The sequence below is a fragment of the Prionailurus viverrinus genome, chromosome C2 (assembly GCF_022837055.1).
Source record: "Prionailurus viverrinus isolate Anna chromosome C2, UM_Priviv_1.0, whole genome shotgun sequence".
In the NCBI taxonomy this organism is placed as follows: domain Eukaryota; kingdom Metazoa; phylum Chordata; class Mammalia; order Carnivora; family Felidae; genus Prionailurus; species Prionailurus viverrinus.
The window spans coordinates 11,496,240-11,517,245 of NC_062569.1; the positions used below are offsets into that span (position 1 = coordinate 11,496,240).

General features: G+C 42.1%; 1 protein-coding gene and 1 long non-coding RNA gene across 2 annotated transcripts in view; one reads left to right on the forward strand and one right to left on the reverse strand.

Moving 5' to 3' along the window:
* Positions 1-7,840, reverse strand: part of STT3B (STT3 oligosaccharyltransferase complex catalytic subunit B) — a 107,439-nt gene extending 99,599 nt beyond the window's left edge. Inside the window, exon 1 of the mRNA XM_047875276.1 lies at positions 7,329-7,840. Within this exon, the coding sequence (XP_047731232.1) occupies positions 7,329-7,642 (314 nt within the window). The 5' untranslated portion in view covers positions 7,643-7,840. The remainder of the gene's footprint in view (positions 1-7,328) is intronic.
* Positions 7,841-8,665: 825 nt separating this feature from the next.
* On the forward strand, positions 8,666-18,095 carry LOC125175020 (uncharacterized). The gene is made up of 3 exons (XR_007155638.1): positions 8,666-8,974; positions 16,308-16,567; positions 17,921-18,095. It is a non-coding gene; the product is annotated as an uncharacterized LOC125175020 (long non-coding RNA).
* The last annotated feature ends 2,911 nt before the right edge of the window (positions 18,096-21,006 follow it).

Genomic DNA, 21,006 nt, shown 5'->3' on the forward strand with positions numbered 1-21,006 from the left:
ACACTCTTGCCCTCTCATTCTCCCTAAAAATAAACTTTAAAAAATAGATAAGTGGTAGAAATTTACTTCCCCTCATCTTCTAAAGTAACAATTTTCAAGTAACTTCTCAAAAAATGCCCTCTACTACAAACACAGGTGCAAAGAAAACAGAAAGGAATCTAGCTAAGCTACAACTATACCACCTTCACCCTTTGGTGTTCAGCTTCTTTGCCCTGAAAACAAGCCAAGCCAACATATCTGGAAATCCTGTAGCTAAAGAATTCTGGGATTACTCTGATCTTCCACCCCATAGCTCCCTTAACTGGAATGGGTTAATATCTCCAACCTTACTACAATGACCTTTTTACAGACAAAATAAAACTAAATGAAAACAACATTCACTTGGATTCAATCATCTGTTCTTTTCATTTAGCTATTCCCTTAAAAGCTGCATCTCTGTAAACTCCCTAGTCATTCAGGATTAAAAACCTCAAGTCATCATCAACTCTTCTCTCTTCCCTACATCAAAACAAAGTAATTGGGGGCGCCTGGGGGGGCTCAGTCAGTTAAGCATTCGACTTTTGACTTCAGCTCAGGTCATGATCTCACAGTTCATGGAGTTGAGCCCCAAGTCGGGCTCTGTGCTGACAATGCGGAGACTGCTTGGGATTCTCTCTCCCTCTCTCTCTGTCCCCCACCTGCTTGTATGTGCATGCTCTCTTTCTCTCTCAAAATAAATTAAATAAATAAAATAAACTTAAAAACAAGTATAAAAACAAAGTAATTTGCTATCACCCAACTAGTGAGTAGTTAGCTAGGCATGGATTGTGCCCAGGTAGGCCAATATGTTAAGACTTAAATCAGGGCAGCTGATTAAAAGACATAAATTAAGCGGAGGACACTTTCATTTAAGACTGCCTTGAAGGCAGAGGATGCAGTAAAAAGGACATAGTTTTTGGAGACAAGTAGACCTGTATTATTCAATTCTTAGGGGAATGCTGAACTGAAATATCTTTTATCTACAGAAATATAAAAGATGTTACCTTATCTCCTCAGTTCTAAGATATAAAATCAAGTTGTAAGACACTATAAAAACTAAGCACCTACCACTTAGAACATATATTAAAGTTATCCTGCAACACTAAGTTCCACCAGAAGAAAAAAAATTGGTTACAGATGATATGGTCAATTTGTTTAGTGTAGCAGTCACAATTCTTTAGAAATGCGTATTTGTGAAAGTAGCATAAACTTGACCAACATAAAGGCATTCACCAACTTATTATGTACAGGATATATTCCAAGGTATGTTTAGATGCCTTACATTTGAAACCCTGAAGGTATTTTTACAAATATTAATTCCAAGTAGTGGTTAGGTTTCCTGGCAGGTCTACAAATGCCAGTTTACCTACATTTACCTAAAATATGAGAGGCTCTGGCATTCGCTCCTACCTCTTCCAACCCTTACCTACACCTAACACATTAAAAAAAAAAAAAAAAAAAATCCTATGGTATTGACCCCTTCTATCAATTTCTAAATCCCTGGAAATTATTTGTGTCAGAAGTAGGTCAAGCAAAGAAACAGAAACCTTCCCAGAAAAGAGTGATTTAAAAACAAAAATATCCACCAGAATGAGGTAAAGCAAATAAAGGAGTGAAGACGGGGTAGGATGTTAACCATTTACATTTTTTTCCCCTTTCGACAGCATTAATTTGGCCCATACATTATATTTGTAGATCCTGTTATTTGAAAATACGTTTCCATTTTTTCCTACTTATTGTAGGGACTGACAGAAGTCACTTTTGCAATTATACATAAATTAAGCATTATATCCAGACAAAACATGGCAAAAAAAAAAAAAAGCATAAATAGATTCAGAGTAAGCAACAGGCTGACCAATAAGAGGCTTCTAATAACACAAAAAGAATTTAGGTGTTCTACATAAATTAAGTCTAATAAAACCAACATCAATACCCTTCTAACAACTTTAGTTTCTTCTGCGATATAAGATTTGGCAAAGTCAAATCATTTAACAGACATGCGTTGACTTTCGATGTACTCTCATTAAGTTAATAACCAAACCTGAAAAGATTAAATCTGATTCTAACCTGCAGTCCAACTGAGCACAATACAGAAACAGTATTTATACTCATTATGTTCAAGTATTATAGAAAACAAATGTTCAGAAATAAGATTCTCTTCATCATGCAGATGGGGAACAAAAATAACACTCTTCATGTTATAATGAAGGATGTACTATCAGCGTCTACAAGCAGGATTTAAAAGCAGCATCAGAAAAATATGTCAGCACAGCGCCTGAAATGGGCTTGATCTCAGGAATTGTGAGATCATGACCTGAACTGAAATCAAGAGTCAAGATGCCTAACCATCTGAGCCACCCACATGCCCCACCAGTGTTGTCTGGTTGAGCTGGTTGAGCATCCGAGTTAGAATCCCACATCAGGCTCACTGCTATCAGCTCAGAACCTGCTTTAGATCCTGTCCCCCTCTCTCTGCCCCTCCTCAGCTCACACGCTCTCTCTCAAAAATAAATAAACTTAAAAAAAAGATATGATAAAGCAAATAAAGTAAAACACTAACTGTAGAATCTAGGTATTGAGTATGATTGTTCACTATAAAATTCTTTTAGCTTTTCTGTATGCTTAGAAATTTTTGTAAAGTAACAATTTAGCAATATACAAATCTGTTGAATAGTAGGATGCTTTATAATTTGGATTAACTGCAATATTGTCTCTAACAGCATTAAGTTTTCAAAGTAGACAAGTAAAAAATATGATTCATCACTCCAGAATATTAATCATTTTTTCATTATTTCTGAGAGCATGTGTGTACTGATAAATACGAACATATTACAATGAAAAGAACTTTTAACATTTTCTCATATCCCAAAATACTCATAACTTACAGGGAGCATAAAAATCAGAAGTAGCTTAAGAACAGACTAGTAAATTTCCTCATGTTAACAGCTGGGTCAGAACCTATAATTAGTTTCTAATATTTAGTCTACAACCAATGTCTTTTAAGTTTTTTATTTTGAGAGAAGAGTGTGTGTGTGCGCACATAGCATACGTGAGGGAGGGGGAGCGAGAGAGGGAGAATCCCAAGCAGGCTCCGCACTGTCAGCACAGAGCCTGACACCAGCTTGACCTCAGGAACTGTGAGATCATGACCTGAACTGAAATCAAGCGTCAAGAGGCCTAACCACCTGAGCCACCCAGGCGCCCCAACAGTGTTGCCTGTATGCAAACTACTCATGGCGGTAAGAGTGGTCTTACTCAAGTTAGCCCTCGAGATATGAAAACCCGTAACAGAAAGTTCTGAAGACTTTGCTGCCAGATCGTAACCACTTCAGGACCTATTACATGCCTCAAGAAACCCATGATTACTACTAACTGTAAGAACCACCACAATTTACCCCAAACGGGAGCAGGTCCAATCCCACTCTCCCATGCAGCAGTTCATGACACTCCCTGAACTCCTCCCTCCGTGTTCCTGTAACTTACAACGATCTTCAGCTCAAGACCAGAAAAACTGTAATGGTTTTACAATGGACTCCAGTGACCGTCTACCTGTTCTGAAGTGCAGCTGGACTGCGGTTGCTAATGATTCCACAAAGTAACTTTTTAAGATTTGGGGATGTTTGTGTTCTAAAACTGGTTTTGTCACCCATTTTGTCTTCTTCAGAACCAAGGTCAATACCCTCTTCCTTCATCTGCAAAGTGAAGAAAAACATGGAGACCTCAAAGTATAGGAACTAGTCCCCAACTTACAAACAGCTTATGTTCCAAAGGTTTATCAATCCTTTGAAAACATGTTGGCGCTAATTAATCTACTTATACCATAGTTTCTCTGAAAAACTGAATTCCGGGTTTCAATTCTAAACTGCAGCCTTCTGCCCTGCAAGACGTCTGCTGCCCTTTTACAGCTAACTGGAGCCAAAGCTCAGAGAGGCTCAGAGAGAATTCTCTCTCTAGAGCTCCGAGGAGAACCTACTGCAACTTGGGCAGGCAGGGAAAAGGGCAAGTCTCCTTACACAGGGAGGTTTTACATCAACTCTGTGGGAAAAGCTACCACAATTTAACAAGATAACGGTTATGGAAAAGGTACTTGGTTAATATCACGTCAAAGTATTAGTAGCTGTCACAAAAGTAAGTAGAAACTACGTTTTGCTCCAGATAAAAAAGAAGATAAAATTAGCCGCCGTTAAACTAGTTGCTCAACCAAATGTTTGGCAAGTACAGACAACATATTCTCAAACTGCTTCCTCATGTCTGATCAACTCAACTGATAAGGGGAGGAAATTACTAAAGCGAAGTGGTGAAGAGATCGTACCAAAAATGTTGCTAAGTTCTAGAAAAGTGCAGTGTACTTTAAAATTCAGTAAATATATAATATTCAACATTATATACCACCCCTCATAACTATAAGATTTATAAAATTAACTGAGTGACAAATTTAAAAAACAAGTATAACTTTGTGACAATGAGTCACCTCTGGCAGCTAACTGGAGTCTTACGCAATTTAAGAACTACTGTAAATTAGAAATAACTCACGATCAAACAGAAAAAGTAAACTTTTCACTGAAAACACTTCAGAAATGAAGCCAGTAACAGAGACATGAAAAAAAAGGAATAGAGAAGACCAGAAAAAATTGGTTTGTTGATAGAGAACCTGAAAGAAACATTTAAATATAAAGGTTCATGTCATTGCTGTATGTTAAAATAGTAACCTGAGAGACTCCCAGGCTAGTATAACACCAGTGTTAGATTAAAGATCAAAGTGTTGGCACTATTAGCCGCTTCGAAGGAAAACTGCTTTAAAAATCCAATGTAATAATGACAACCTACACCCAACCCCTTTTCAAAAATTTTCAGTAAGAATGGATTATAAGAATGAAATACCTAACTACTTGAGATCTTCAAAAGAAAAGAAAAACAAAAGCAAACGAAATTTTTTTGGCCTGAAACCTAATTTTCCCATTAAGTCAACCCAAATTATACTCTGACATTAAATTTATATTGGCAAATCTCTGTTCACAAGAAGGAAGGGATAGCGGCAATTCCTTTATTGTAAACACTGTTTACCACTAATGACAATTATCTAATATTATGAACAGAAGCATAGGAATACAATAAAATGTAAGTATTAAGACTATCAGTAAACAGAACACCTAAATTAAGTAGATCTTTAGAAATGAAGAGGTGTATATACCTTTAGTGAATATGAATTAAAGTTCAACTTTCATACATTTTTAGTGTTTCAGAAATGTCTCTATGCACAGAAAAATAGAAAAAAAAACAAATTTTCATGTGGATAAAAAAGGGTTATGTTTCCCCAAGCATATTCTTGAAACAAGAGAAAAGACCAACTTTTAATTTTTTGCCATACTTTAAAAAAAGAAAAAAAGAGTATTATCTGTGAAGCAACCTGATTTAAGACTTTTCATGATTACATACTCAATTTCAGTAGTACTCTTTGGCTGACTTGATGAAGATTTCTAATCTTCCTTCAAAATAAAGAAAAACAACAAAATCATCTCATCACTCAGTCGTGAATTTTTCTGCCATCCTTAATTTCAGCCTCAAAGTTACTACTAAACAGTACTCAGCCTTTGTAAAAAGGATACTCTGTGGAAATACTATTCACAATTTCTGTTGCCCGTAATGTTTTGTCGCCATGCACTTCTGCTGTGTAATCTAAAAAGACATAACTTTCTCTTTTCACACTGTTCAGTAAAATATTAGCAGTTTTCGCCTTCCGGTTCCAATTTCATTTTTATCTAATTTGCTTAAGTGTTTCAAAGCTAAACCTAAGAATACTGTACCTAGTTTCTAAGGTTTCACAACATTTTCTTCTGATTTGAAATAAAAGTTATTTTTTAGAAAGTGTCAGAAAAAAATCAAAACCTCCAAAATGGGGTTAAAACGTTTCACGAAGACTGTCACAGTAATTAACTGTTTACCTAAACTGAGTTCTCCATGAGTGGGCTCCCGTCCTGTTCAATAGATGATGCACTACCAATCTTCCTATCCACAAAAGAACTTCAATCCGGTATTTTAATATACGGGTAATTCACTTCCCAAAATACTTATGACCCATATATTTAGTAACTCTCAACAAGATTCCCTCACTGTATTTCAAATGACAAAACAAAGATCCTAAAAGTTTAGTTAGGTCTAATTATAAAGAGGTAAGATTAACTCAAGGTTGACAAGTCGGTCAACATGTTTTAAGTTAGTTTAAAAGGCATAGGCTCGGGTAAAAAACAAAAACAAAAACCAACTCAGGCTGGGAAAGCTGGGAAAAAAAAAATTAAAGCAATCTTCCTACCTACTTACTTAATTCACAGACAAGTGTAGTGCCTGAATTAGCTAGTGCCCTTAACAGGGTAACTTCCTAAAACATTCAGGTCAGTCCGGATACCACGGGCAACTTTTGATTGTAACCCAAGGCTCCCCATCACCGTGGGAGTCTCTGGTCTTATTCGCAAACCCTCCGGAAGGGACCAAGAAAGGAACCAATGCCATGCTTTCGGATAGCGTGCATAACATACCGGGGGTGACGACTGGGCTCGGAGAGTCATCAGGTTCTTGCAACCCAAGATAACTGTGGCACAGCCAGGTGCGGAGTGCACTCAGGGGCCCTGAAAACGGCCACTCCTAAAAATATCTAATGTTAAATAAATAAGAGTCCCTAGCTTCCAAGATCACTTTCCGGGGTATTATTTCCTTTCCTCCAACACCCCACTCACTCTCTTTTCCCCTCCTTGTACAAGGAGAGCAAAAAGGAGGAACAGTAAAAGCTCAAACGGCGAGGCTGAGTAGACAGGGCTCCTGCCCATCTGGACTCCCCCCCCCCCCCCCCCCAACGGCAACGAGGCAACCCCGGGGCGATCCCATTCCAACTAGCAAAACCGCGCCGGCGAAAATGAGAGAACGCGACACGCCACGGGCAGGGAGGCGGGGAGTCCGCCACGAGTCGGCCGGAGGGAGACCTGCCGGCTCGCGGCGTGGCCGCTCCGGGCTGAACACCCCGAGACGGCTGCGAGGGGGGCTTCGTTCGCCCTCCCACGAGGCGTCACACTTATCCGGCCCGGGGCCAAGGTCCCACTCGGGGACCCCGACGCCCCGCCTCGGGCTGCGCGGGGGAAAACTTCGCCCACGGGCAGGGGGCGCGCCCGCGGCTCCGGGACCCGCGCTCGCCTCGGCCCGGGCGCGAGCGGGGCTCGGCGGCGGCGCGGGGCCAAGTCCCGGACGAGCCGCGGCGGGCAGAGGCGCCGGTCCCGGGTCCCCGCGGGCCGCGGGCGGGGGAGGGGCGGCGGGGCACTCACCACGGGTCGAACTCGTGAATGATGCTTTCGAAGCGAATGACCGCGAAGAGGCGCGAGCTGAAGCCGGCAAGCCAGGCCAGGAAGAGGATGGTGAAGGAGAGCAGCGACTGCCAGCCGGCCGGCTGCGACAGCCCCCCGGACAGCCCCGCGGGGGCCGGCTTCGGCGGCGCCACGCCGCCCGCCGCCTTGTGCGCGCACTGGGCCCCGGGCCCGTGGTGGCCGTGCCGGCTGTTCCCCAGGGCCATGAGGCCGCTCCACGGGGACGAGTTGAGGGACGACTTGTGCTTGCTCTCCGGGGCCGAGGGCTCCGCCATGTTGTGCCCCGGCGGCGGGTCTCGCTCCTCGCCGCCGCCGCCGCCGCCGCCTGGTGCGAGGGGTGCTGGGCGGGGACCTGGAGGAGGAGGAGGAGGACGAGGAGGAGGAGGAGGAAGAAAAAGGAGGAGGAGGGAAGAGCGCCGCGCGCTCCCGCCCTCAGCGCCGCGAGGCCGGGGGACAGGGGGTGGAGGCGGCGGCAGGGAGTCTCCGCCTCAGCAGCGGCTGCGGCCGCCGCGCTCTCAACTCGGATGGCCCTTGCGCCCCACTAGCCATCCGTATCCCCCTTGCAGCTGCGGCAGCGGCGAAAGCCGACGGGACGAGGGCGCCAGAGAAGAAGCAGCAGACGGAGGCGGCACCACAGCTCGGAGCAGCAATGACATTCCCCCTCACACCCGCCGCCCGCCCCGCGGTGAAGAGCAGGAGGAGGAGCCCCCTGGAGTCCGGGCGGAGCTCAGGCTACCTCTGACTCCGCCCCCGACCCAACAGGAACTAGCCCTTCCACCTGTCACAATGCGACAGGTCCGTTAGGGGGTGGGCCCAGAACTGCGGTGCCCACCAATAGGAGCGCGAGCTGGGGCGGGGCTTAGCCCAACCGCTCTCCCCCACCCCCCTCCCTCCCCCTCCCTCCCCCTCCCGCCTCGCGCCCGTTCGCCCGGAGCGGCCGTGCAGCAGCGCTACGGCTTCATTGTCAGTTGAAAGACGCGGTTTCGCGCGTCGGTGTTGTCGGCAAGGAAGGGTGCTAGGCGGCTCCGCTCGTTGCATGGAGCTGAGCCGGGCCAGGGGTCGGGAGGTGATCGAGAACAGCGGAGCGGCCTCCGTCAGAAGCGGCTTAAGGGAGGCGGACAGCGCCGCGCTGACCGACCGGGCACTCACGGGCTCGCGGCGGTCGTGACTTTTAACCCGCTTTGCGCCGAGCGCCCACCACGTGACGGAGCGCGCAGGCGCGTTCCACAAGTCCTGCGCGCGTGAATCTGGCTGGCGGGGCTCGGCCGCCCGGGGCGCCCCGCGCAGCTTGCGCGGCCTGTGAGCTTGGGCGGCTGCGGCTGCACAGCCTCGATGCGCCCCCTCAGGCTGTGCTGGGTGTTCTGCTCCCAAGGTTGGGAGCGAGGACAACTTTGCCGGCGCTGAAAACTCTTCGGCGCCAGAAAGAGACCTAGGGGGCAGGCGAAGTGCGACTTGCTCTCGCTTCTCTCACTTGTATTTTCCTAATTGCAAAAATCGTGTTTGTTCACTGGAAGTAAGAGCAAATGCAGGACTGTGTTGTTAACGGGCTGCATACGTACCACCAAACGAGCGAAACTTTTCTGTCCGCTGCTACTGAATTCTCTTTAGTAAGTAACGGACTGGAGATCCCTGTCCACGAAGTTTTGCACGTCTGGGTTGTATTTTTAGACCTTCCCCTTCTCCACGCTCCTCCCCGCCGAAAGGAAGTGCCACCAGGGAGACCTAGTTTAAGGCAAAATGCGTTTAAACATCGGTGGAGTAGTGGCGGGGCTAGAATTATTCTGATACACGCCCCGTGAAGGGCATGGGGCTCTGCTTCCGTAAATACTTGATTCGCTCTTCGTGTAAATTAATTGTCCATTTTATTTAGGTAAATAACGTGAACTCAAAAGCGTGTGTTCTCGTAATATCATAAGGGAACTCCATTATTAAGCCATTTGAAAGTTTAACACATTTAACAAATTTAAACATATTTAGAAATTGTGTTTAAACAGTGGATCTTTTCGAAATAGGAGACAAATGAAAGAGTGTGCTTAGTTTGAGGTTGATCTTTGCAACTAATGGATCCAGCTACTCATTTAACGTGCTGATTCGCTTTTCTCTGGTTTCCTTACAAAAATAAATAGTCTCATTAAGGAAAGGATGAAAAGGGTTCCAGAAATAGACTTTCCCACCAACAATTTAATAGCTGACAGTTATTAAACTTCTAAATTTTAATGAGAATTATGATAGAATATTAACTGAGCCCTGTTGTAGGAGAAGGGATGGCATGCTCTTTCTCAGAGCCCAAACTGTGTATGTTAAAATGCCAGCATTTTGAGTATTGGTGTCCTTTCCCAGAAACAAAGTTCAATCAGCCTGAAATAAAATTTAATTTCTTTAGATAGCTCTATTTTGCTCCCTTTTGTATAAATGCTCTCTATTAAATTCTATATTGTCTTGCTTCCTTTTGGATCATTTAATTACCAAAGTTCCGGTCTGGAAAGTGACAGGACTCCGTTCTAAGTGCCACATGGTTACTTACTGGCCATGTAGCATTGGCCAAGTCACCTGCGGTGGGTTACCCCTTCTACTCATAAAGTCAATTGTTAATATCACATGAGATAGCTTATCTGAAAATACTTTGAAATACCATTAAGGATCATAAGCGAATGCAGCTTAGTGGTGAGGGTAAAAGCAATGGGGGAAAAAAAACCTATCATTCTTGGTCTTTGTTCACTCAGTCACTCATGAATGCATTCAAGTATTTGTGGAGCTCCACGTTTATGCCAAGCACAATGCAGGCACTGGGATGCAGTATGGAACATGAGAAACATGGTTCCTACCCTCACAGAACTCACCCGACGACCCCAGGGAGATGGGCATTGAGTAAACCATCACATCGTTAAGTACCAAAATGCAACACAACAAACGCTATCAAAGACGTATGGGGGATTCGATCGACACAAGAGGAGAATGTTACCCAGGGAAGCAGCACAAGGGATGAGGATAAATTCACCTGGGGAAGAAGATAAAGAATTATCCAGACAAAGAAGCATATGCAAAGGCCTTGCTTTGGGGCCAGGGAGACAGGTACAAGAAACCCAGAAAAGGGCCAGACTTTGGCTGCAACACTGGAACCATGTGACATAGGAGTTGAATAAATGGCCAGAGAGTGTAGGTCATGTTTAGCAGTTTGTTTTTTTTTTTTTACGTTTATTTATTTATTTGTTGTGAGAGAGACAGAGACCTCACGAGTTGGGGAGGGGCAGAGAAAGAGGGAGGGAGAGAATTCCAAACAGGCTCCATACCGTCAGCACAGAGCCTGACACGGGGCTCAAACTCATGAAATTGTGAGATCATGCCCTGAGCCAAAACCAAGAGTCGGACGCTTAACTGACATCCACCCAGGCACCCCAAGAAATGTTTTTGTTTTGTTTTAACCTGAGACTAATGGGAAGCCATAAAGGGTTTTAAGCAGAATTTGCTGTGTATGAAAGTGAGAGAGGTCATTAGCTATGTGTTTTGAAAAGATACCAAGAGTGCATGCAATGTGGAAAGCACATTGCAGAGGGGCCGGTACGAGATCTCAGTCTACCTGTGCCAACATCTGACATTACAAAGGCTACTTTTGTGAGGAATGCATTACAGAGGAACCACTAAAGAATCCATAAAAATAAATTGCAACATGATGAATTCTCAATTTCCAGGCCATCAGCATAGAAAAGTGCTTTTCAGTTTGTGCATGCGACTTGAATGTATTGTTTTGCCTCTCCTAGCTTGAGCTTCTTGATCCTGCTAGGTGTTCTGGATGCTGAAACTGGGACAGTAGGGCCCAGAGAGGAAAGGGCAAATAGGGGAGGTATCAAAAGGGTGGAATCCGGAAAGGAACATAAAGTGAGGCCAGCAGTGACACAGAGTGCAGAGAAGTGATGATTCGACACCACCGAAAAGTGTGCCTTGTACTGACAATCAGGAGTTTGCCAGTTACTTTAGCCAGGTCAATTTTAGTGAAGTCCTACCGAGCAGAAACCAGATGGCAGCAGGTGAGGAGGGATTGGAAGCAAAGGATGTGGAGGCAGGGAGTGTGAACCACCCTTTTGAGAAGTCTGGCTTTGAAAGCACACAGAGAACCAAGTCAGACAAAGAAAACACAAAGTGATCCTCAGTTCCTGGCTTTTCCCAAGATGGTCAAGAAAAGATTTCAGTGCAGATAATGTGTCTCAGGAATGGCACAGTTCTGAGAGAAGGTTCCATTCTTAGAGGAACACAAACAATATAAGACATACTCTTGCACTGGGCACTGGGAAGAGTAGGGAGATGCCAGAGTCTGGCATATAATTGGCATTCATAAATATTTGGTGATTGAAGGACTTCCCTACTGTGAAGTCCAGAGAAAGGTAGTTGCTGGTATTGGTTCTATTGCTCAAAAATCTCTTCGGGGTTTTCTGTCTTTCCACTCTGTGCTGGATTGTCAGTTGTCAACTCATCTTCGCTCCCTTCTATGGTCTCCTCTGCATTGCTTAGAAGTTGGGAACTACGTTTCCCAGACCCTCTTCCCTGTATGGTTCCATGTTAGAGTTTGAGAGGAATTCAGTCAAGATTTGGAAGATAGAGAAGAAGGAAAGGTGGCTTCAGACAGAAGGAGAAGAATGAGCAAATGCAAGATTCACAACATTTTTATGGCTGCTGTGACAACCACTTATGTCATTGTCATAGACTAAAACAGTAAGATAGAGTAAGGGAGCTTTTTCTTGGAAATGATTGAGAACTAGAGACCCTGAGGTTTAGGCAGCAACTTCACTGATCTTAGTACCTCCTGGTCTTCCAACATTCATACAAGTAATCGTTCCCGTATTAAACTCTTTATTCCTGAAATACCTAGAGTAGCTCTGTTTCACCAATCGAACCTAACAGCATTCAGTTCTCTTCGTGAGTTGGTTTTCATTCTCTTGACTGTCGCCTGAAATTTTTCATTCCTTTTTACGACTTGATGATACTCCAAAGGATGGATGTACTGTACTCATTTCAATAACTGATTGGTGGATGTTTGGGGTTCTAATCTTGTGCAACTACAAACATGGATACAAGGGAAAGACTTATGAAGAAGTAACTGTTCCCAAGTGTAAAGGTGTTGGTTGGAGAGATTTCTGTAAGTGAAATTTGGTGTCAGCATATCTGGGATTTCAATAAATAAATTGTCCTCCATGTAGGCTTGTATCAATCGCATTCCCACAATGTATGGGAGAGGCCCATTTCCCAGAGACTCACCAGCAGAGTGTGTTAAAGAAACTGTTGGCGTTTTGCCAACAAGCAAGGCGTGAATTGTTAGTTTTAATCTGCATTTCCCTTGCAAGTAAGGCCGAGGGTAGTTGATTTTATATTTAAGGCAATCTTTTCACATCCTCAATGAGGCAGAATTGGCACCACTGATCGTATATCTTTAAGTGTAATTATTGGAGTAGTATGCTCCAAGTTATGGAAACCATTAACATGTATAGTTTTATTTGCCTGTTGCTCATAAAATGAGGTCATCTATATTGAATTCATGCAAATCTGTTCTTAAAAAAAAAAAACAACCAAGATCTTCTGCTGTTTAATTTAGCATATCCCCTGGATTATCTATTCTAGATCATGCACTTCATAAAAGTACTTTTGAAGTAATGAAGGGATTTTTTATGCTGTATTAAGAAATTCAGGTAGAAATTTTCTAAACATAAAGCCACTGTTAGTAAACGCCTCCCCTGATAGAAAGGTGGTTTTTCACCTATCCCTCTACATTTGGGGATATTTTTAATGTCAATCCAAGTAGTCACAATAACCACATTATTGGGGCGCCTGGGTGGCTCAGTCGGTTGAGCGTCCAACTTCGGCTCAGGTCATGATCTCTCGGTCTGTGAGTTCGAGCCCCGCGTCGGGCTCTGTGCTGACAGCTCAGAGCCTGGAGCCTGCTTCGGATTATGTGTCTCCCTCTCTTTCTGCCCCTAACCCACTCACATTCTGTCTCTGTCTCTGTCAAAAATAAATAAACATTAAAAAAAATTTTTTTAAATACAAAAAAAAATAACTGCATTATTTATAAGATAATTTATTAGATTACACTCTTATGAAATGAGTCATAGTAAAGTTCAAAGAAGAAGTTTGTAAAATATGAAGATACTATTATTTCACCCTCCAGGTGTCAGAAAAACGGGAAACTTGAACTGGGGGCTCTCTCTTGCTTAACAAGAGAATTTAGCATAATAAGATTCAGAATTTGTGTATACATTTTTTAAAAATCTTCTCACTTCTTTCTATTGGGGGTTGTTGATTTCTCAAATGTTTATTTTAAACTTAGGTACAATAAATATTATGCTGAAGAAGTGTATTCCACTTAATAATTACAGAAAACAAACTCATTTACTAAGGAATTAGAAGACATTTTGTCGGTTATTAAATTAGTGACACAATGGAGAATGGAGGGCGCATTAGCTAGAAGTTATAAAATTGAAAACTACATTATAATTTTGATAATAAAAACACAATTAAAAGGAGCTAAAGGGACATATTAATTAAAAATATTCTAAACATCTAAAGCGTTTATAAATGCATTTATGATTGGGATGTTAATTTTATTTCTGATAGTGTGGGTTTCTTAGGCTCTTTCATTTTTCAATGAACCGAGATATACCGGGGTTACCAGCTAAAGGAATTTATCGAAAGGACGCACAGAGGAGTAAGAGACACAGGAAGATGTCTCTGCAGCTGCACAGCCAGGCCTCACAGAAAACAAGAAGTTATTTTGGGACACAGCAATTCTGGTGGCTCAACAAACTCTGCTAGGCCAAAAGAATGACCTGTCTTCTTCCTTGCACTCAGCAGCTCCCTAGACCGTGCCCTGTCCTATATGCTGACTCCACTGTTCTGTGTTGGTTCCCTTGTGACTACCTTTCTTGTCTTTGCCTCTAACTCACTCGCTATTCTTTCTTCTCAAAAAGTCTTTACTCACGCTTCCTTAGGACTCCTACAGCTTTGGGGCTTCTACTTAAAACCCTCTGTCAAACAACTCTGCTTCTCATGAAGTCTGGGTACATCTGTCTTAGATCGATTTTCCCAGAAGCAGACCCTGAGATGAAGTACTGTATACTTTATTAAGGTAGTGCCCTCAGGAGAAATTGGTAAGGGAGTGAGAAGGTCAAGGAAAGGGAAGAAGCCCATTAAGGATGCAGTCTCAGCAAAGTCCAAGGAGGGTCCCCCAGCATAATCCCAGTGGGGGAGCTTGGGAATTATAAGTTACGCCTCTGACCTCAAAACAAGAGACAAAGACCTGAGGCATTTCCACTCCCACACCTGTTGGTCAATGGTTAATAAGGGCAAGGAAATGCGTGAGCTTCTCGGCACTTCTGGATCTCCGGTTATTTGAAGGGAAAGCCTGGGGCAGAAGCACAGGCACATGTTAGGGATCTGAAGGTCCTGGGCATGGGTGGAGCACTGCTCCAGCAACCCTCTCACATTCAAATATATCTCAAATTGGAGCTCCCTGAGACAGACAATCTGCTAGGTGTAGAACTTAGCCTCCCATGCACGGGGCTCCTATTGGGTTGTTGTACTGGCTGACTCACTCCATAAGCTGTTGGAACCATCTAGACCAGTCACATTTCTCTGGGCTTGTCAGTTGCAGCCAAGTTAGGAGGGTCACACTCTACAGTGCATGGTCACCTAGGTACATGGTCATCTCCAATAGTTGGCTGTGACTCTGACGGTTATGCTGATGCTCTTAAAAGAGAGCAGAGTAACTGGCCTGCATCTTGTACCTTGTCTGTTCCAATACAAACAAGTTCATTTTGTTTTAGTTTATTTGCACCTAGATGCAGACTTGTTACTTTAATTTTTCTGTTTTGGGTTTTGTTTTGTTTTGGGTTTTTTTGTTGTTGTTGTTTTGTTTTTTTTGTTTTTGGATCAAGCGTAGCTTGAAAATAAGCCACTATCTCTTAATTCCAGATTTGATTTTTTGGATGAGTAGGAGTTCTAAATAGTAATTACTCTTCATGTACAGAAAAGGGAACAGGTGCTTGGTAGTTTCTCATTTGTTTCTGACAATAATATTTCTCAAAACAAGACCCCACAATACATATATCAGAACCACCTGGGGTGTTTGCTATAAATACAGATTCTTGTACCCCAATACCCAGTATGCCTGGGATATGGCCTATGAGTCTGCGTTTTCAATAAGCCTCCCAGGTAACTTGATTCACATTGAAGTCTGAGAACCACTGCTTTTCAGTATAGATATTATCCACGTCATTTTACTTTTGAGGAAATTGAGGTTTTACAAGGCTAGGGATGCTTAGGTGGCTTAGTGATCCCAGGGTCCATGCCAAGTGGGAGGCTGCTTAAGATTCTCTGGCTCTCTCCCTCTGCTCCTCTCCCCCACTTGCTCTCCCTCTCTCTAAAACAAAACAAAACAAAACAAAACAAAACAAAACAGGGGTGCCTGGGTGGCTCAGTCGGTTAAGCATCCAACTTCGACTCAGGTCATTATCTCATGGTTTGTGAGTTCGAGCCCTGCATTGGGCTCTGTGCTGACAGCTCAGAGCCTGGAGCCTGTTTCGGATTCTGTGTCTCCCTCTCTCTCTGCCCCTCCCCCCACTTGTGCTCTGTCTCTGTCTCTTAAAAATAAATGTAAAAAAAATTTTTTTAAATAAAAAACAAAACACAACAAAAAGGCTAAGAAATTCACCTGAGGTTATATATAATTAACACAGAAAATGTCTCAAAAGTTCTTTTCCATAAAATTTTTCACTGATGCTATTTTTGCAATGTGAAAGTTTACTTGTTTGTAAAATGCTTACTACTAAAGCAAATCTCAAGGAGTATGTGACCGCATAGTGTCTATGTATATCATTTCACTTAAGCTAACTGTACCCTTCGAATTGTGGTGAGTACAAAATTATAATTTGAATACTTTTATATTTCTGCCAGGAAAAACAAACAAACAAACAAACAAACAAACACCTGAATGCAAAGGCAGTAGTCAAGCGAACCTGCACAGCAAAAGTGAAAGAGTTGATCAAAGAACATCATCAAGAGATTGAAGAAGCAGTTTAGCAATTTTATTCCAAACACAGTGACAGCGTGTGTTTGGTGAAACGCTGGGAAGATTCAGCACTTCACTGAGTTGTCCTTTATGTGGGATAACCTGAGCAGGTACATGGAATTTTGCAAAGTCCCTTTCAACCCAGGTAAGAATGCAGGAACTGGGCGGGGCCGAAGTTCTCTCCTATCTAAAACATAACGTAGACCTCGCAGGCTATGTACAGAAATGGCCGCATTTCTTCATGAAGTGTGGTTTGAAACATTTGTTAATGGGTACCTGGGTGGCTCAGTCAGTTGAGCATCTGCCTTCGGCTCAGGTCGTGATGTCACGGTTTGCGAATTCAAGCGACGTAGTTGGGCTCTGTGCTGACAGCTCAGAGCCTGGAGCCTGCTTCGGATTCTGAGTGTCTCTGTCCCTCCTCTGCTCATAATCTCTGTCTCTCTCTCAAAATAAATAAATAAATATAAAAAAATAAATTTTTAAGAAACATTTGGCAAAGTAATACCAGTTTCTCACCTTCAAATCCAAAGAGTGGCTTGCATATAGAAAGATAGAGCATAGTCAGTAAAAATCTGATTTCCTTATGTTTTATTGCCTATAAGGCATTCTTCTAAGGAAACCAACTTGGAGATACCCTAGGGGTAGCAGGGTCTGATCCTACACTTTGAGTATTTGAAGCCAGAATCTGTGCTCTTTTCACTAAATTCTTCTTCCACTTCTTCACTTATGGGCTGAAAGTGTCACCCACGCATTCACATGTTGAAGTCCTACCCCCAGTGTGACTATATTTGGAGAGAGGGCCTTTAAGGAGGTCATTAAGATTAACTGAGGTCAAAAGGGTAGGTCTGGTGTCCTTATAACAAGAGGAGATGTTAGAGATCTCTCTCTCTCACGTGCAGAGCAGAGGCCATGTGAGGACATAGTGAGAAAGCAGTCTTCTGCAATCCAAGGCAAGACATCTCACCAGAAACCAAACCTCTGGCACCATGATTTTAGACCTCCAGTCTCCGGAACTGTGGTGCAAATGAGCTGCTGTTGTTTTAGCAACCTAGTTTTTGGTATTCTGTTATGGTAGCCCGAGCTGACTGAGATGTATACCGAGCATGACCTAGGTGATCAATATATTTTTCTTTAGATGACTTTCTCTAGCATATTCACAAACATTCTTGAAATTATAGAATTTTAAACTTAGAAGATTCTTGCTTATAAGAAACTTACTAACACGCACCCAGTAGTTTCTCATTACCAGCAGGGGATACGTTCCAAGACTCCCAGTGGATGCCTAAGACGGAGGGTAGTACTGAACCCTATATATGCTCTGTGTTTTCCTCCACATAACATCCAAACCTATGATAAAGTTCAATTTCTAAATCAGGCAGAGTATAAGTAGTTATAAAGTCGAACATTATAAGAATATATTGTAATAAAATCTACGTGAATGTGGTCCTTTTCTCTCTGTCAAAATATCCTATTGTATGATACTCTCCTTCCTTCTTAGGAGGATGATCTGAGATGACAGATGGCCTACGTGATGAGAAGAAGTGACGTGAACGACGTAGATACGTAACATAGCGTTGGGTTACTACTGACCTTCTGACCTTACATCAGAAGCAGTATCATCTGCTTTGGACCCCAGATGACTGTGAGCAACTGAATGAACAGAAAGCAAAACCACAGATAAGAGAGGACTGTTGTATCTCATTTATGTAGGCAACTCGGGAACATTAAAAATATACAGAATTCCTATGATCTGAATTCTCATTTTATGTACATTCTAAAAGCTACTAGCATATAAAATAAACATTACATATTATATATTTTATATGTTTATATGGATTATGAAATATTTTATCATATATGTATTATATATTATAGATATTTTTAGGTAAATACTTTATATGAATTTAAAAACCACAACCGTAATATTTTTGGCTATAGAGAATCTACATAATCCTCATTTTATAGATAACTGAGAGATCCAGAAAAGCTAAGTGACTCGTTAAAGACACACAACTCAGGAGTGGCCAAGCCAGGATTACAAGCCAGGTGTAGTGGCTGCTAGAATATCATGAATGCCTTCCAATTCAATACAGTAAGTGCTATATTACAAAGGTAATACATTTTGATTACAATATATTTTAGGTATGTTTTAGATTTATAAAATAACACGGATGATCAGATACAGAATACTTATCACCTTAACGTTTGAAAGGGAAGTGTTATTTTGAACATTACATTTTAATAATATTTTCAGGTTGTATTAGTCTGCTAGTGATACAATAATACTGCATAACAAACAATTCCAAAATGTAGTGGCTTATGCCAAGTACTTATTTTCACTCATGGGCCTGTGATGCATCTGTGATTCTGTTGGGCTTAGCTGATGTCAGTTGAGCTTAGCATCAGGTGTGAGGAAGGAGGAGGTCTCCTCCACGTGTCTCTTCAGTTTCCTTGGACACAGTTGCTCTTCAGATCTGTTCTCAGGGCAGATGCCGAAAGCTCAAGAACAAAGCCAAATTATGCAAACACATTGAAATCCACTGCATAATGTCTGCTGATATTTCTTTAACGAAAATAAGTCCTACAGCCAAGTCCAACATCAGTGAGGTGGGCCTGTATGTATGAACAGCTCTCCTGAGATCACTGCAAAGCCTCGATAGCAAAGAGCATGGGTGTATAATTATATTACAGGAGAAAGTTGAATTGAAAATAATAATCTCGTCTTTGAAAAATATCACTTGTGGTTTCTGGTATTAGAATATAGCCCACAAAATGTACTTTATATAATTCTATGCAACAAATTTGTGAGCCAAAAGTGAAAATAAATCTCAATGTGCTGTACATATTCTCTTCTTTAAGATAAGGAAACATAGTATTAATTATAAGTTCTATATTTCTTGAACAAAATATATGTCTCCTCCAAAGAATGTCTGCTTTACTTACATGAAAGAGTTTCTTTAAAAGAGAAAAAAATAAATATATTCTGGCTGTAAACTTGTCATTTTGGAAAAATTTTAATTATATGAGTTTTAATGTTTAGGGTATGTAAACCTAAACTTTATTTACCTAATCACAGACATAACCATTAGATAAAGAAGAGTTCTGAATCCAAGAATATGGAATGTAGAGGCAATAAAATAAAGAGGCCAATACAGAATTCAGAAAGAATGACAGAGAAGAAACTCTGTAGAATGGGAAGGAACACCATATAAGGTCATGTTATCCAAATTTTAACCCCATTTAATCAGAATTGGGCACTTTCCATTTGGCCTACCCAAATGTCACTTCTGAAAAAAATCTATTTGTTTCTTAATTAAAAAAATATATATATATTTATTTATTTTGGGGAGAGTGCAAGCCGGGGAGGGGTGAAGAGAGGGGGACAGAGGATCTGAAGTGGGATCTGCACTGACAGGAGAGAGCCCAATGCGGAGCTTGAACTCATGAACTACGGGATCATGACCTGAGCCAAAGTTGGAAGCTCAACCAACTGAGCCACTCGGGTACTCCTGAAAAAAAATCTATTTTCAAACTGGATTAAGAATAAAGATAATTTATGAACTCACTAAATTGAAAATCCCAGAGTTTGTTTGGTTTCAGGTACAGCTTGATCAGGGACTTTGAACAGTGTCGCTAGAGCTCCATTTTTTCCATCACAACCATCCACCTGCCATTCACCTTCATGTTGGTTCCATGCCCGGAAAGGCTCTTTCTTCCCTTGTAGTACAAAATAGCTGCCACCTCTCCACGTATTTCCGCATCTCACATTCAGATGAGAAAAGAATGATATAATCTTTTCTCCACCCCCACCCCCGGCCCCGCCCAGGATTCCCAGCATTCTCATTGCATCTTAGTGGCTCTGAGCAGACAGTGTTCCCCTCTTTGAACCAATCATTGCGGCTAGGGAACTGTGATAATTGCCTTAGCCTCAAGTCACATGCTCCATTCTTGATTCTAGAACTTGATTCTGGAGCCCCACCTGAAGTATGTTGGTTTAAAATGGGAAGAAAAGGTTTCCCATGGGAAACTGGGTTATAGTTAATAAAAGACAGGAGTGTGGATGGTGGGTACCAAACCAAGAGGTGTTTACAAAAATGGGTGCACATTACAACCCTGTTACGTGTTGTACTAGAAATATTCTCCGGTTGTTTCATGGTTAAAAGCAATTTTTAGGAATCCAGTAATAAGCTCTGCTACGAAAATGTTCTTCACCTTCTTTATACACTATGTCACTTGAACTTTTCTGTTACTTTTAGGTAGTATAATACCGACTAATGACCAGAGCAGCCGTTTATTGAGCAAGTCTTACTTGCTAAGCACACCAAAAGCCCTCATTTATTCCTTAGGTCAACTCTGCCCCAAAAGCTTAGTGTTTATATTTGAAAAATAAGGAAGTGAAGTCAGCCAGCTTTCCTGGGAAAACTTGTAAACTGTATTAGTTAGATAATATCAGAAACAAATTAATCTGAACTCTCAGTGGCTTAATACAATAAAGGTTAACTTGTCACTCCCAACTCACATCTCAGTGGCTTTATGAGGGGCTCTGTCCCATGAGATTATTCATAGGCCTAGGCTGACTGAGGC